The sequence below is a fragment of the Pelophylax lessonae genome, assembly GCF_965119305.1.
Source record: "Pelophylax lessonae genome assembly, chromosome: 10".
NCBI lineage: Eukaryota > Metazoa > Chordata > Amphibia > Anura > Ranidae > Pelophylax > Pelophylax lessonae.
The window spans coordinates 235,254,406-235,269,772 of record NC_138777.1 but is presented as its reverse complement, the minus strand read 5'-3'; the positions used below and the strand labels follow the sequence as shown (position 1 = coordinate 235,269,772).

The window sequence follows — 15,367 nt, the reverse complement described above, 5'->3', positions numbered from 1 at the left end:
TACTCTCTTGCTGTTGAGGTCATGCGTACCAGAGCTCATGTTTTAACAAAGTTGTGTTGAATTTTAAATATTTTTTGTATCAATTTCTACACAATAATTGTTGTATTCAGGGTTTTTTTTCCCTCAGATAATAGGTGCAGAAACCTCCCCCTTTCTGAGTCAACCCTTGTCTCTGCCCGATACCCACCTCTGTTCCACCCCCACCCAACCTCCCAGCCCCGCCCCTTTTAGGGAATACAGTTTCAAGTATCATTTGTGGTGCTAAGTCATTTGTCTGGAATTTGTTAATTATAACCACTTGCCGACCGCCGCACGACTATTTACGTCGGCGGTCAGCCCCTCACAGGCAGAGCGACGTAGGGCTACGTCGCTAGCCTGTGAGGGTCTAGGGAGCGAGCGCGCACCGCCGGATGCGCGCTCCCACGTGGTCACGGACCCCCCCGCGCATGTGACCGGCGGACAAACACTCGCGATCGTCGGGGGAGAGGGAGAAAGGCTGATGTAAACAAGCCGCTTGTCATTCTCCCCTGTGTAGGAATAGTGATCACACGGTTCTACTATGTAGGACCGTTGATCACTGTTCCTACACCTCAAGCCACAGCCAATCACAGTTAGAATCACGCCCCTAGGGACACACATAACCCCTCCCTCTCAAAAAAAGTTAACCCCTTCACTGCCAGTGTAATTTTGCAGTAACAGTGCATATGTATAGCACTGATTACTGTAGAAATGTCACTGGTAACCCCAAAAGTGTCATAAATGTCAGTCAAGGGTCCGATCTGTCCGCCGCAATGTCGCAGTCCCGCAAAAAAAAAAATCGCAGATCGCCGCCATTACTCGTTAAAAAAAAAAAACAAAAATGACAAAAATCTTTCCCTTTGTTAGTAAACGCTATAACTTTTGCGCAAACCAATCAAAATACGCTTTTTGCGATTTTTTTTTTTACCAAACATATGGTAAAAAAAAAATTTGCCCAAAATGTTAAAGAATTTTGATTTTTACTTTTTTTTTTGGGGAATTTCATATAAAAAAAGGGGAAAAATATTGTTATTTTTGCAAAATTGACGCTGTTTTTTTGTTTATAGCGCATGATCAAAAAAAATCGCACAGGTGATCAAATACCACCAAAAGAAAGCTCTGTTTGTGGGGGAAGAAAGGATGTCAAATTCGTTTAGGTACAGCGTAGCACGACCGCGCAATTGTCCGTTAAAGCCATGCAGTGCCGAATCGCAAAATAGGCCCTGGTCAGAAAGGGGGTAAAATCTTCGGGGGCTTAAGTGGATAACAATAAAGACAGTAAAATAGATTCCCTGTAGACAGCAACAATGGACCCCCAGCAACAATGAACCCCAAGAAACAATGGACCCCCAGCAATAATGGATTTACCCCAGCAGCATTAGACCTCCAACAGCCAGCAATAAGAGACCCCTCCCTCAAGAATAGATCCCTCCCAGCAATGATCAACCCCCTCCCCAGCAACATAAGACTCACCCCCAGCAGCAATTGATCCTCCACCAGCAACAATATGGCACTTTTCCACTGCAAGTACCGGCTCGGCTCCACTCGGCCCTGCTTGGCTCGGTTTGGTTTTCCACTGCATGGTACCGCATGGCAGGGGCGTAACTACAGGGGTTGCAGGGGTTGCAATCGCAACCGGGCCCCATGCTCCAGGGGGCCTGTGCGGCTCCCCTGTACACCTGGATAGGAGGGGCGACAGGAGAAGCATGTAGAGAAATCACTGTCCTTCTTTTTCCTCCTGTAGCTGCAGGCCCCAAGATGGAAGAAAAGGGGCCCACTGCAGAATTTGTGAAAGGGTCCTGCTGCGGGACTGTAATAAAGGACCCCGCAACGTGAGTAAAGGACCCCAGGATCAGTGGGAAGAGCCCCAGGCTTGAAGGGAAGGGCCCCGGCCAGGGGTCCGAGGGGCCCTTCATGGTTTCTTGCACCGGGGCCCTGAAGGTTCTAGTTACGCCTCTGCCGCATGGTACGGTGTTGGAACGATTTGGTACGGTTTGCTTTTCCACTAATAGTAAGTGGGTGGGATAACAACGATTCTTTGACCAATCAGTGGCTAGTAGTGACAAACAGTCAAGGCTGCATGCAAAGGATTGTGGGATATGGTACCGGTACGGACCTCTTGGAACCACAACCGAGGTGGTACTGTTTAAGCGAGCCGTATCGTTCCGTTCCATGTAGTGGAAAAGTGCCGCCGTACCGTACCGAACCGTTCCAACACCGTACCATGAGGTACCATGCAGTGGAAAAGCGCAAAAGCGTGCCGAACCGTTCAGTTCCATGCAGTGGAAAAGCGCCAATAGACACCCCTGCAAAAATAGATCACTCCAGCAACAGTTCATTCCCCAGCAGCCAGCATCAATAGAACTTCCAGCAGACCCCCAGCACCCCTTACCATTACATACATTCAGCTCTAGAGGTGCCGGAACTACGTTCCCACTGAAAAAAAGCCCTGGTTGTATTAGTTTGATCTTTGTTTGCTGCCGAAAAGCCTTTGAGAGAATTTTCTGTCTTGTTATAGATATTATTTTTGTAATATTCTTTTTTTTTTTTTTTTGCCACTTTGGTTCTCACAGAAGACCCTCTTAATGACCGGGCCATTTTTTATCGATATGGCACTGCATTATTTTAACGGACAATTGCGCGGTTGTGCGATGCTGTACCCTAATACATGATATACATAATACATAAATGCTTTCTTTTGGTGGTATTTGATCACCTGTGCGATTTTAATTTTTTGCGCTATAAACAAAAAAAGCAACAATTTTGAAAAAAAAATAAAATATTTTTACTTTCTGCTATATAACATTCCCAATAAAAACATTTAAAAAAACATTTTTTTTTATCATTTTAGGCCAATTTGTATTCTGCTACATATTTTTGGTAAAAAAAAAAAAAAAAAAATCACGAAAAGCGTATATTAATTGGTTTGTGCAAAAGTTATTGCGTCTACAAACTACGGGATAGATTTTTGGACTTTTTATTTACTTATTTTTTTATTAGTAATGGCGGCAATCAACGATTTTTAATGGGATTGTGACATTGCGGCGGACAGATCGGACCCCTAACTGATATTTTTGACATTTTGTTTGGGGGGACCAGTGACATTACTACAGTAATCGATGTGGGGCTGGTTGGGGGAATGAGGAGTTTAGTGGTGAAACCACATCCCGATAAATAGAGAAAAGAGGAGGAACCCCCCCCCCCCCAATGGGACTTTTAAGGTCTTCAGAAAGTTTTACACAGCTGTTTAACCGCTTGCCGACCGCCGTAGTACTACGTTGCTCGCCCACGAGCCTCTAGGGGGCGAGCGCGCGCCGCCGGAAGCGCGCTCCCGGCCCGCTCATTCAGTAACATCCCCGCGTGAGTGACCGGCGGCTCCGATGTCCTCCGGTCACTCGCAATCTCCCGGTGCAGAGAGAGAAAGGCAGGCGGCTGATGTAAACAAAGCCGTCTGTCATTCTCCCTGATGTAACTGCAGAGATCATACCATCCTGCTATGTAGGATCGCATGTCTCTGTGGTTACATCACAAGCCACACCCTTTACAGTTAGAATCACGCCCCTAGGGACACACTTAACCCCTTGATCACTAATAAAGTTAACCCCTTCCCTGCCAGTGTCATTTTTACAGTAACTGCATATGTATAGCACTGATTACTGTAGTAATGTCACTGGTCCCCCCAAAAGTGTAAAAAATGTCAGTCAGGGGTCCGATCTGTCCGCCACAATGTCGCAGTCCCGCTAAAAAAATCGCAGATCACCGCCATTAAACGCCGCCGTTAAAATAAAAACAATAAAAATTACATAAATCTTTTCCATAGTTAGTAAACGCAATAACTTTTGCGCAAACCAATCAAAATACGCTTATTGTGATTTTTTTTCACCAAAAATATGTAGCAGAAAACAAATCGGCCTAAAGTGTTAAAAAATTTTGATTTTTACATTTTTTATTTGGGGAAATTCATATAAAAAAAATTTGAAAAATATTGTTATTTTTTCAAAATTGACGCTCTTGTTTTGTTTATAGCGCAAAAAATAAAAATCGCACAGGTGATCAAATACCACCAAAAGAAAGCTCTGTTTGTGGGAAAAAAAGGACCTCAATTTCATTTGGGTACAGCGTCGCACGACCGCGCAATTGTCCATTAAAATCACGCAGTGCCGAATCGCAAAATAGGCCCTGGTCTTTGAGCAGCCAAATCCTCCGGGGCTTAAGTGGTTAAAGGCAAAAAGTGTGTTCTAAGATAAAAAGCCTCCTGTGTGTAGCAGCCTCCCCCTCACCCCCCTAATACTTTCCTGAGCCCCCTCTCTGTCCAGCGATGTCCACAAGTCCCTTGGCCATCCCTTCTGATTGGCTGAGAGACAGCCGTGGCACCGTTGGCTCCTGCAGCTGTCAAATTCAGTGAGCCAATCAGAAGAGAGAGGGGCAGGGCTGAATGGCAGCTCCATGTCTGAATGGACACACTGAGCTGCAGCTCAGCTTGGGTGCCCCCATAGAAAGCTGCTTGCTGTGGGGGGCACTCGATAGGTGGGAGGGGCCAGGAACAGCAACGAGGGACCCGAGGAGAAGAGGAGGAGCCAGGCTGCTCTGTGCAAAACCAACTGCACAGAGGAGGAAGTATGTTTTTTGTTTTTTGCTTTGTTTTTTTTTTAAACAAGACTTTACAATCACTAAAGCTTAGATAATATTAGCCGCACTTCCACTTTAATTCTGCATGCAATGGAAGCAAACTCCTATTCCAAATCTTTTTCCTCTTCTCATTATTTTACTTTTTTTTTTTTTCACAGAAATGAAAATGCAGAAAGTGAAAATAGTACAGGGAAAGGACATAAATAATAATCAAATACAACAATAAAAGGAAAAGTAGCTCAATGAGCGAAATAGAATTTCCACTTTTGCAGACAGCAAAAAATCTGTGATTTTGCGGCGAAATCAATTTAATCGAATGCAATTCTCACATCCTCTATCGGCATTAGCATGAACGTTTCCAAGCAGTAAATTATCCACAATGAGATTGCGGCAGAGTGCGGAAAGCCGAAGGCTGATAAATGCGATTAGTTTTGCGGAGATTGTGCCGTTCACCTGAATTGCTTCATATTGCAGATCTGCCAAGTTATGATAGAAGCAGATATGAGTTACAGTATAGAGGGAGAGCTCCGGCTGCACATAATAAACTTATTAACGAGTGAAGAGTTGGCTGAAGTATGGAAAGTATTCAGCTTTCAACTATGGTGATGGATATGTGAAGTTTCATAGTTTATAAAGTTGAATATAGACACCAATCCATCCAGTTTAACCATTTTAGGACCGCTCACTGTGCTGCTACTGCGGCACAGTGGCAGCCCTGGGTCCAGCGACGTAGCTGTCTTTAGACACAGCGGGAATCGGGCCGGAGGAGGAGAGGCGGCGATTGCCTTCTCTCTTCCCCGATCGTCGGGGAAAGTGTGAGAAGATCCGCCTTCTTGTGTAAACAAAGCAGGCGGATCTTCTCTGTGACAGACAGGGAGAGATCACAGGATTCAGCATAGGGGACCTACGTCGCCAGATTCCTCCCTCTCTCTCGCGCGCCGCCGGAGGCTCGCTCCTGCTGTGTTTAGACACAGCGAGAGTCGGGCCGGAGGAGGAGAGGCGGCGATTGCCTTCTCTCTTCCCCGATCATCCGGGAAAGTGTGAGAAGATCCGCCTGCATGTGTAAACAAAGCAGGCGGATCTTCTCTGTGACAGACAGGGAGAGATCACAGGATTCAGCATAGGGGACCTACGTCGCCAGATTCCTCCCTCTCTCTCGCACGCCGCCGGAGGCTCGCTCCTGCTGTGTTTAGACACAGTGAGAGTCGGGCCGGAGGAGGAAAGGCGGCGATTGCCTTCTCTCTTCCCCGATCATCCGGGAAAGTGTGAGAAGATCCGCCTGCTTGTGTAAACAAAGCAGACGGATCTTCTCCGTGACAGTCAAGGAGAGATCACAGGATTCAGCATAGGGCACCTACGTCGCCAGATTCCTCCCTCTCCCCTCTCTCTGTGGCGCGTGCGTGCCGCCGGAAGCTTGCTCCCGCTGTGTCTAGACACATCGGGAGTCGGGCCAGAGGTGGAGAGGCGGCGATTGCCTTCTCTCTTCCCCGATCGTTGGGGAAAGTAAGAGAAGATCCGCCTGCATGTGTAAACAAAGCAGGCGGATCTTCTCTGTGACAGACAGGGAGAGATCACAGGATTCAGCATAGGGGACCTACGTTCCCAGATTCCTCCCTCTCTCACGCGCGCCGCCGGAGGCTCGCTCCTGCTGTGTTTAGACACAGCGAGAGTCGGGCCGGAGGAGGAGAGGCGGCGATTGCCTTCTCTATTCCCCGATCATCGGGGAAAGTGTGAGAAGATCCGCCTGCTTGTGTAAACAAAGCAGACGGATCTTCTCCGTGACAGACAGGGAGAGATCACAGGATTCGGTAACGTCACTGTCCGAATTGGTGCAATCCTGACTTTACCTCGCCGCACCGATTCCCAAAAGTAGTTTCTGCACTACTTTTGGCGACTTCAGGGCAATTTCAATAGACATCTGTGCATGAACCCATACAGATGTCTGTCAAATTGCCCCCGAAGTCGCACTGACATGCGAGTTTGAAATCTTCTAATTCTCAGGGAGAAAAAGTTTACTGCATGTAGTTGTTCCTCGTAACTGAGGTCCTCCAGCTCCCTCATTACCTTTGTTGCCCTTCTCTGGACTCTTTCCAGTTCCAGCACATCCTTCCTTTTGACCGGTGACCAAAACTGGACAGCATACTTAAGATGCGGCCGGAGCAGAGTCTTGGTATATTTCCAATCTAAATAAAGCGGACCTTGCTTGAGAAACACAAGAGTTGACTATTCATCCTGCTAACCTCCCTCTATGCTAAAAATCAAATAAAATAATATATAGGCAGGTATTTAGACTTTAGGCAGAGCCAAATTAACGTGGGCAGGAGGTTTCATTCCGGGTACTACTAACGGGCCTCTTACCCTAATTTCACGTTGGTGTGAGTCCTCACCCCCACAAAGAGCCACATAACGTACATTCAGCTGCACATGGATATCACCACACTTCCTGGCTGAACCAGATACCATTTCCAGAGATAGCTCATTGGCAGCCAGAAGAGACAAGTCCAATAGATTTTTAAAGTTTTACTTAAGCAAAGTTAAGGTAGAGAACTTTAGGGCATACAGTTTCTCACCAATATGGTAGCAGTTGTTGGCCCTTTCCTAGGTCCATCTATGTCCTGTCCCCCAACTCCATCCTATCCATGGCACCAGTATTCCTCAACCATGGAACACCAATAACTAGAAGCACTGCATCGCTGTAGAATAGGCCCCACCAAGTACCATAGGGGGCCAATCCCTGCTCCCAGACGGAGCCACATAACATACCTTCAGCAGCACATGTACATCATCATGTCTAACACTTCACTCCGCAACCTTCCCAGGTGAACCAGTTCCAAGGATAGGCCATCGGTAGCAAGGAAAGATTTTTAAAGCTTTACTTTTGCAACTTCAAGGTAGACAACTTCTAGGTAAATAACTTCAGGGCATACAGCTTCTCACCAATATGGTAGAAGTCATTGGCACTTTCCCTGGTCAGTCCATCTGTGTCCTGGGCCCAAACTCCATCCTATCCAAGCCATCAGGGCTTCCCCAGGTATTCTCCACCTGGGGAATGCCAAAAACTAGAAGCACTACATCTATGCAGAAAAAGCCCCACCAAGTACCATGGGGAAGGTCTCACTCCTCTTCGCTTGACTCCCTGTGTGAGCTCCTCCCACTCTCTTATTGAAACCCACTATTTATCTATGGAGAGGGCACCACCTAGTGGCCAAAAAGGAAATGGTACCAACACCCCCTTACAAACCGTTCCACTGACTTCTCTCTGCGGCGCCTAGGCAAACCTTCCAGTGTAGCCCAAATTTCATGACAACACACTCCAGCTCTGTATTTTAAGATCGTTCCATGTGATTTGGGCAATCTCTGGGGTCTTGCTGAGAGCAGTAGGCAAATCAGAGGAAAGATAAATTTTTTTAGCATTTGGGCATAGGGAAGGTACTGTAGTACTGTGCTGAGTCCTTCCCTCTCTCCATACCTTGACCACAGAAAGCATCCCTTCATTCGTGTTGGGATTGGTGTGAATTTCGAAGCTCTGCCCCGGGTTTCCATTAATGATGGTATAAACAGCCCTCCATGCTCCTGTGGTAGGGTCATCCTTGTCATTCACCGTTAGGTTGACCATCACGCCCGTAACTCCTTCCTTTACTGTGGCTTGAAACTGGAAAGAGAAAAAAAAAAAAGGAATTCAAAGTTAAATTCTGATTTCACAAAGTACATGCCATCAGCTACTCAACTTTGCATAAATTAAGCAAAATAGCAAAAGAAGGGAAAAAACAAAGAATATTTGTTTCTTGCCAGGAAGCCCATTTCCTATCCCTGAAACAATGAATTTGTTTAGAAGAAATGGCTGGAATATTACTCTTTAACAGCATTTACTTTTGATAGATTGCATTCAAGACTACGCAGGAAAATTGTATTTTGAAACAGTAAATCTCTCAATTGCCATGAGAAATCACCTATAGACCAGCACATAATAGCCGCCAGTCCATACCCAGTTTTATTCTTCTTTTTTTTCCGTTTGGGTTTATTAAATAATGTATCTGTTGTTGATTTAGGGAGAACAATAATTTCAAAACAGCATTGAGGATGGGATCAGTAGTTCTATATCAGTTTTTGCAGATGACACAAAATTGGGCAGGGCAATAACTGCACAGCATGAGGCAGATATCCTACAGAATGACCTGGACAAAATAACAGAGTGGGCAACGACATGGCAAATGAGGTTTAACCGGTTGCCGACCGCCGCACGACGATATACGTCGGCAGTCAGCCCCGGCCAGGCAAAGTGACGTATATATACGTCACTAGCCTGTCACTTGCTTGGGAGCCAATAGCGGGCGCCCGCGCGCCCGCGGAGGCGCGCTCCCGCCCTGGCTCGTTCCCCAGCAAGTCCGTGCGTGTGACCAGCGGACCCGATGTCCGCCGGTCACTCGCCGATCGTCGGTGCAGAGGGAGAAAGGCAGGCGGCTGATGTAAACAAGCCGCCTGTCATTCTCCCCTGTGTAGGAACAGTGATCATATGGTTCTACTATGTAGGACCGTTGATCACTGTTCCTACACTTCAAGCCACAGCCAATCACAGTAAGAATCACGCCCCTAGGGACACACACCACCCCTCCCTCTCAAATAAAGTTAACCCCTTCACTACCAGCGTCATTTTACAGTAACAGTGCATATGTATAGCACTGATTACTGTAGTAATGTCACTGGTAACCCCAAAAGTGTCAAAAATGTCAGTCAAGGGTCCGATCTGTCCCGCAAAAAAAAATCGCAGATCGCCGCCATTACGCGTTAAAAAAAAAACACCAAAAATTACAGAAATCTTTCCCTTAGTTAGTAAACGCAATAACTTTTGCGCAAACCAATCAAAATACGCTTTTTGTGATTTTTTTTACCAAACATATGTAGCAGAAAACAAATTGGCCAAAAATGTTAAAAAATTTTGATTTTTACATTTTTTTGGGGGGAATTTCATATAAAAAAAATGTGAAAAATATTGTTATTTTTGCAAAATTTACGCTTTTTTTTTGTTTATAGCGCAAAAAGTAAAAATCGCAGAGGTGATCAAATACCACCAAAAGAAAGCTCTGTTTGTGGGAAAAAAAAGGACGTCAAATTTGTTTAGGTACAGCGTCGCACGACCGCACAATTGTCCATTAAAGTCACGCAGTAAAAAATCGCAAAAAAAAAAACACTGGTCAGGAAGGGGGTAAAATCTTCCGGGGCTTAAGTGGTTAATGTGGAGAAGTATAAGGTTTTGCACTTGGGGACTAAGAACATAAAAGCACAATACACTTTAGGGGGGGGACCCTTGGTGGAAACAAAAATGGAGAAGGATCTGGGAGTCTTAGTAGAGGATAGACTAAGCAATAGCATGCAATGTCAAGCGGCAGCTGCCAAAGCCAGCAGAATATTAGCATGCATAAAGAAAGGGATGTATTCCAGAGATAAGTCCTTCCACTTTATAAAACTCTGGTCCGACCGCATCTGGAGTATTCTGTCCAGTTCTGGTCGCCAGTCCTCAGGAGGGATGTGTTGGAGCTGGAGAGAGTCCAGAGAAGGGCAACTAAACTAATTAGGGGATTGGAGGACCTTAATTATGAAGAGCGTCTGCAATCGCTTGATTTATTCTCCCTGGAGAAGAGACGCCTGAGAGGAGACATGATAGCAATTTATAAATATCTCAATGGTGATCTCAGCATAGAAAAAAAGCTATTCAGTCGAAAGGATTGCATGAGGACTCGGGGGCATACAAAGCGATTAGAGGAGAAGCGTTTTAACCTCAGGCAACGTGGGGGGTTCTTTACTGTTAGGGCTACAAGATTGTGGAATCCTCTACCACAAGAGGTGGTTTCTGCGGGTAGTATGGTGGCTTTCAAAAGACTCTTAGACGTTCATCTCAAGGAGAAGAACATTCAGGGGTATGTGAGATGATTACAGCCACACACACCTACACAGGTTGAACTGGATGGACTATTGTCTTTATTCAACCTCACCTACTATGTAACTATGTAAAAACACTTTGGGTTTAAGTATCTTATGAAAACTATCCAAATACCTCTTATTTGAAAGCAACCAATGAGACTAAATTACAAATGGACTTATTTCAAGTAGCCATGAATAATAATATGTTTTTGGGGCTTCTAGATATTTTGGATACATTTTTGTTGTCAAGGAAACTATTCTTAGAAAAAACAGAGCTGCCTTCCCATTAGGACCTGCAAGGTCTCTAAACAAATGAAAACAGTTCACTGCAAGGCAAGAGGTGGTGTAGCGCCCTCCTAGTTAGGTTGCTAGGATGTGTGGCGCTACCCCGCTAGATTTTGGGTCCCCCTATTCCTGCACAGCCAGGCAGAATGCACTTTTCAAATTTCACTCAGAATCAGTCCATGGTCTTGTTTTTGTTGTTTTATTGGGGAAACAACTTGGACAGGCAATAGGGATTACGGGATGCCCAACTTGACTCAAAGAACAACAATGAGGACAACTTCTTTCGTGCCGAACACTGAAAACTTGCAGAAAATCAAATACTGAATTCCTTCTGGAACAGCAACAGTCTTCATTGGGGGGGGGGGGGGGGGGGAATAGTGCCCTAGTGTTGGTTTCCTTGGGAAGAATTGTGTCCCTTTATTAGTGTCATTGGGGGTAACAGGGGCGTATTTACCACATGGCAAACAAGCGTTTTCCTGGGATGGTATTTATTGGGGGGGGGGGGGGGGTGGTGTCAGTACTGGGATGATATGCAGCTGCAGACATCACCCCGGTATCGTTTATTAGAGCAGCCAGTCGGCTCTCTTGTAATAGCAATCAGGGCGGATTACTAGCGGCTCAAAAGGGAAAGGGAAAGGCAAAAAGGGAAAGGGAAAAGGGAAAGGCAAAAGAGAAAGGGGAAAGGGAAATGGGAAGGGAAAGGCAAAAGGGAAAGGGGAAAGTGAAAAGGGAAAGGGGAAGGGAAATGCAAAAGGGAAAGGGGAAGGGAAAGGCAAAAGGGAAAGGGGAAAGGGAAAAGGGAAAGGGGAAGGGAAAGGCAAAAGAGAAAGGGGAAAGTGAAAAGGGAAAGGGGAAGGGAAATGCAAAAGGGAAAGGGGAAGGGAAAGGCAAAAGGGAAAGGGGAAAGGGAAAAGGGAAAGGGGAAGGGAAAGGCAAAAGAGAAAGGGGAAAGGGAAAAGGGAAAGGGGAAGGGAAAGGCAAAAGGGAAAGGGGAAAGGGAAAGGGGAAGGGAAAGGCAAAAGAGAAAGGGGAAAGGGAAAGGGGAAAGGGGAAGGGAAAGGCAAAAGGGAAAAGGGAAAAGGGAAAGGCAAAAGGGAAAGGGAAAAGGGAAAGGGGAAGGGAAAGGGGAAGGGAAAGGGGAAGGGAAAGGGAAAGGCAAAAGGGAAAGGGGAAAGGGAAAAGGGGAAGGGGAAGGGGAAGGGGAAGGGAAAGGCAAAAGAGAAAGGGGGAAGGGAAAAGGGAAAAGGGGAAGGAAAAGGCAAAAGGGAAAGGGAAAAGGGAAAGGGGAAGGGAAAGGCAAAAGGGAAAAGGGAAAGGGGAAGGGAAAGGGGAAGGGAAAGGCAAAAGGGAAAGGCAAAAGGGAAAGGCAAAAGGGAAAACAGAAAGGAAAAATGGAAAAGGGGAAGGGAAAGGGAAAGGGGAAGGGGAAGGGGAAGGGGAAAAGGAAGGGGAAGGGGAAGGAGGAAGGGGAAAGGGGAAGGGAAAGAGAAAGGGGAAGGGAAAGGTGACCCACCCCCCGACTGCAGTTTTCTGGGACCCCCCCCCCTCCTCTCTACCCATCCCACCAGGAGGCCGGACAGCCAAGAAAAGCCAGGATCGGCTTTAAACGGCTGTTCGTAACAGTGAACCGGAAGCAATGACATTATACTTCCGATTTACTTAAAACCCATCGGCGACATTTTTTTAAAAATCAAAAGCATTCATAAAACACAGATCTTGACGTTTTGAATACTTTTAAGTGCAGAAGAGGGATCTGGGATCTTATAGACCCCAGATCCCTCCATAAAAATTACCTGTCACCGCCTATTGCCATCACAAGGACATTTACATTCCTTGTAAAAAGCAATAAAAGTGATAAATAAATAAAAAAAAAAAAAATGAAAACAACAGTGTAAGAAAATATAACTATAACCCGAATTGGTGTATCGCAACTCTCCTATAAATGTAAATACCTGAAATCCACAGTGTAAAATTATATAACATCAATCTAGCAAAATGTGCATCAAAATTTTATATATAAAAAATGTTAAGTCCAACAAATGTCCACTTGTGCACCTGAATTATGTGAAATTGATGAATCGTATTCAACTTCAACCAACGAAAATCACCATGGTGACGCAAATGAATAAAGTGAATCCACCACCCGTGTAGATTAGCCTCTCACCTGACTTACATGACCCCTGCATTACCAGTAGGTCACACCACATAGGTTTCCCTCTCTGGGGGTGAAACAAACAGCTAATATTTCCAATTTTTTAATGCCTTCTGTTCAGATGGATGGATGGAGCATACATGCGGAAGAAAACGCACACAGCACTAGTGCTCTCTATTTAAAACTCTCATTTTAATAAATGGATAAAATGTTGCACTTACAAGAAATGGCACTATAGGCAGGGCACTGGCAAGACAGCTTAATGCAGAGATGGCCGTGGGATGACGTCATGTTACATACTTAACATGTACAGTATATTCAGGTTGAAAAAATACACAAGTCCGTCTGACTCAACCAATAAAAAAAAAAAAAAAAAAGAAAACACAACGATACAATCCCATATACACAATCCTATACCTGCAGTTGATCCAGAGGAAGGTGAAAACCCCCAGCAAAGCATGAACAAATTTACTACAGCAGGGAAAAAAAATTCCTTCCTGATCCCCCGAGAGGCAATCAGATATTCCCTGGATCAACTTTACCTATAAATATTAGTACCCAATTATATTATGTACCCCAGGAAAGAATCCAGGACTTTTATAAAGCAATCTACTGAGCTGGCCAGAACCACCTCTGGAGAGAGTCTATTCCACATTATCACAGCTCTTACTGTGAAGAAACCTTTCCATATTTGGAGACGAAATCTCTTTTCCTCTAGCTGTAAAGAGTGCCCCCTTGTCCTCTGTGATGACCTAAAAGTGAATAACTCAACACCAAGTTCACTATATGGACTGCTTATGTATTTATTTATGGTGATCATTGCAATGGTGTAGTGACTTGGCACCCTAATTTGTCAGGCCGCCATTTCATTCAAACGCTGTCGCAAGCACCCATCTTGTGTTGCGAGCTTAATTGACAGTGTTAAAAACCAAATGGGTCATTCTTACCAGCATCATCCCCCCAGCCTTTTGGCAGTGTTAATGACCCCCTGGGTCACTGAATGCCAGGTTCCTGCACAGCTGACATTTTTCACACCTTTAATATACACAAGCAGACTGACCGCACAGACATTCCGTCTCCTCGTTCTTAGAGTTAATTGGTAATCTGAACACAGCATATGGCTCCTAGGTCATTCGAAAATGACACAGTTAACTACAAAACTTCCTAACTTTATACCCAAGCAAGATATGTCTCTAGAAAAAATATATTTGAATGCCAGATAAAATACCGATCGAATTAAGATCAAACTTGAACACGTTCATTCCTAGGAAAGACAAGCTATCGATCAGATGCCTTACAGGTCAGAGGTTACTCCGAGATAACCCATGTTTAGTGTCTAAAGATAGGACATTCAAAACCGGACCATAAAATATCGGTTTCAAGCATGTGACCGTTACATAGCTCAAGATATGAGTGCTTTTAATAATCTGTCAAACCGGGAGGTCCCTTAGCAGTTTATAGACTCAGAGCCTATTGGCCAAGTACTTCTGGTGACACCCCCTGGGGGGTCAGTGAAAAAGGGCAGGAACTGATCGAGAGCTCAGTTCTCATCTTACCATCAAAGCGGAAACACCACGCTGGAGGACCGATCATGTTCAGCTTCGGAAACTAAGGTAATACCAGGACCGTTTTAATGCAAGTATTTTCACCCTTTATCTCCATATTTCTAAATTGCTGTATTGTGTCTCTATTTCTTTGTAACCCATTTTTCTGTAAATATTTTTATTCGCACCAATTTTAACCTTTCTTATAATTAAACCTTATTTTGAAAAGTGATAGCTTTGTCTCTAAGCTCTTAAACGCAAACTGACCCAAAAGAACCTGCCTCCTGAAAGCGCGCTACTGTTTAGGCTAACCTATCTGAAACATTCTTGTCTGAGGTGACAGTGTGTGTTACAGACGGTTATTTTAAAGTCATAATTGATATTTGTAAAATCACGAGCATCCTCTGGGCTCATTATAAACGTAGACGTGGTGGCAGAGAAAGGGTTAATTGTTTAATTAGCCCGGTGACAATCGCGCTCAGTCTGCTGGCATCTAGATTGTGGTCCCGCAAGCTGGACAATCTGTGTGGCGGGTGCAGATGAGAGTGGCATTGTTTCGCAAGTGACGGCTGGGTGTGGGATTGCTTGGTCTTTGGTCACAATTTGGATGAGAAGGGCAGGGGTCTGATATCTGCCACCGTCATAATCATATCCCCCCTTATGTATTTATACATGGTGATCATATTCCCCCCTGATGTATTTATACATGGAGATCATATCCCCCCTTATGTATTTATACATGGAGATCATATCCCCCCTTATGTATTTATACATGGAGATCATATCCCCCCTTATGTATTTATACATGGTGATCATATCC

At 45.0% G+C, this 15,367-nt stretch overlaps 1 protein-coding gene across 1 annotated transcript in view; it reads right to left on the bottom strand.

Annotated features, from left to right (window-relative positions):
* Positions 1–15,367, bottom strand: part of CDH13 (cadherin 13) — a 668,836-nt gene that overhangs the window by 156,172 nt on the left and 497,297 nt on the right. Inside the window, exon 7 of the mRNA XM_082269695.1 lies at positions 8,117–8,299. Coding sequence (XP_082125821.1) covers positions 8,117–8,299 — 183 coding nt within the window. The remainder of the gene's footprint in view (positions 1–8,116; positions 8,300–15,367) is intronic.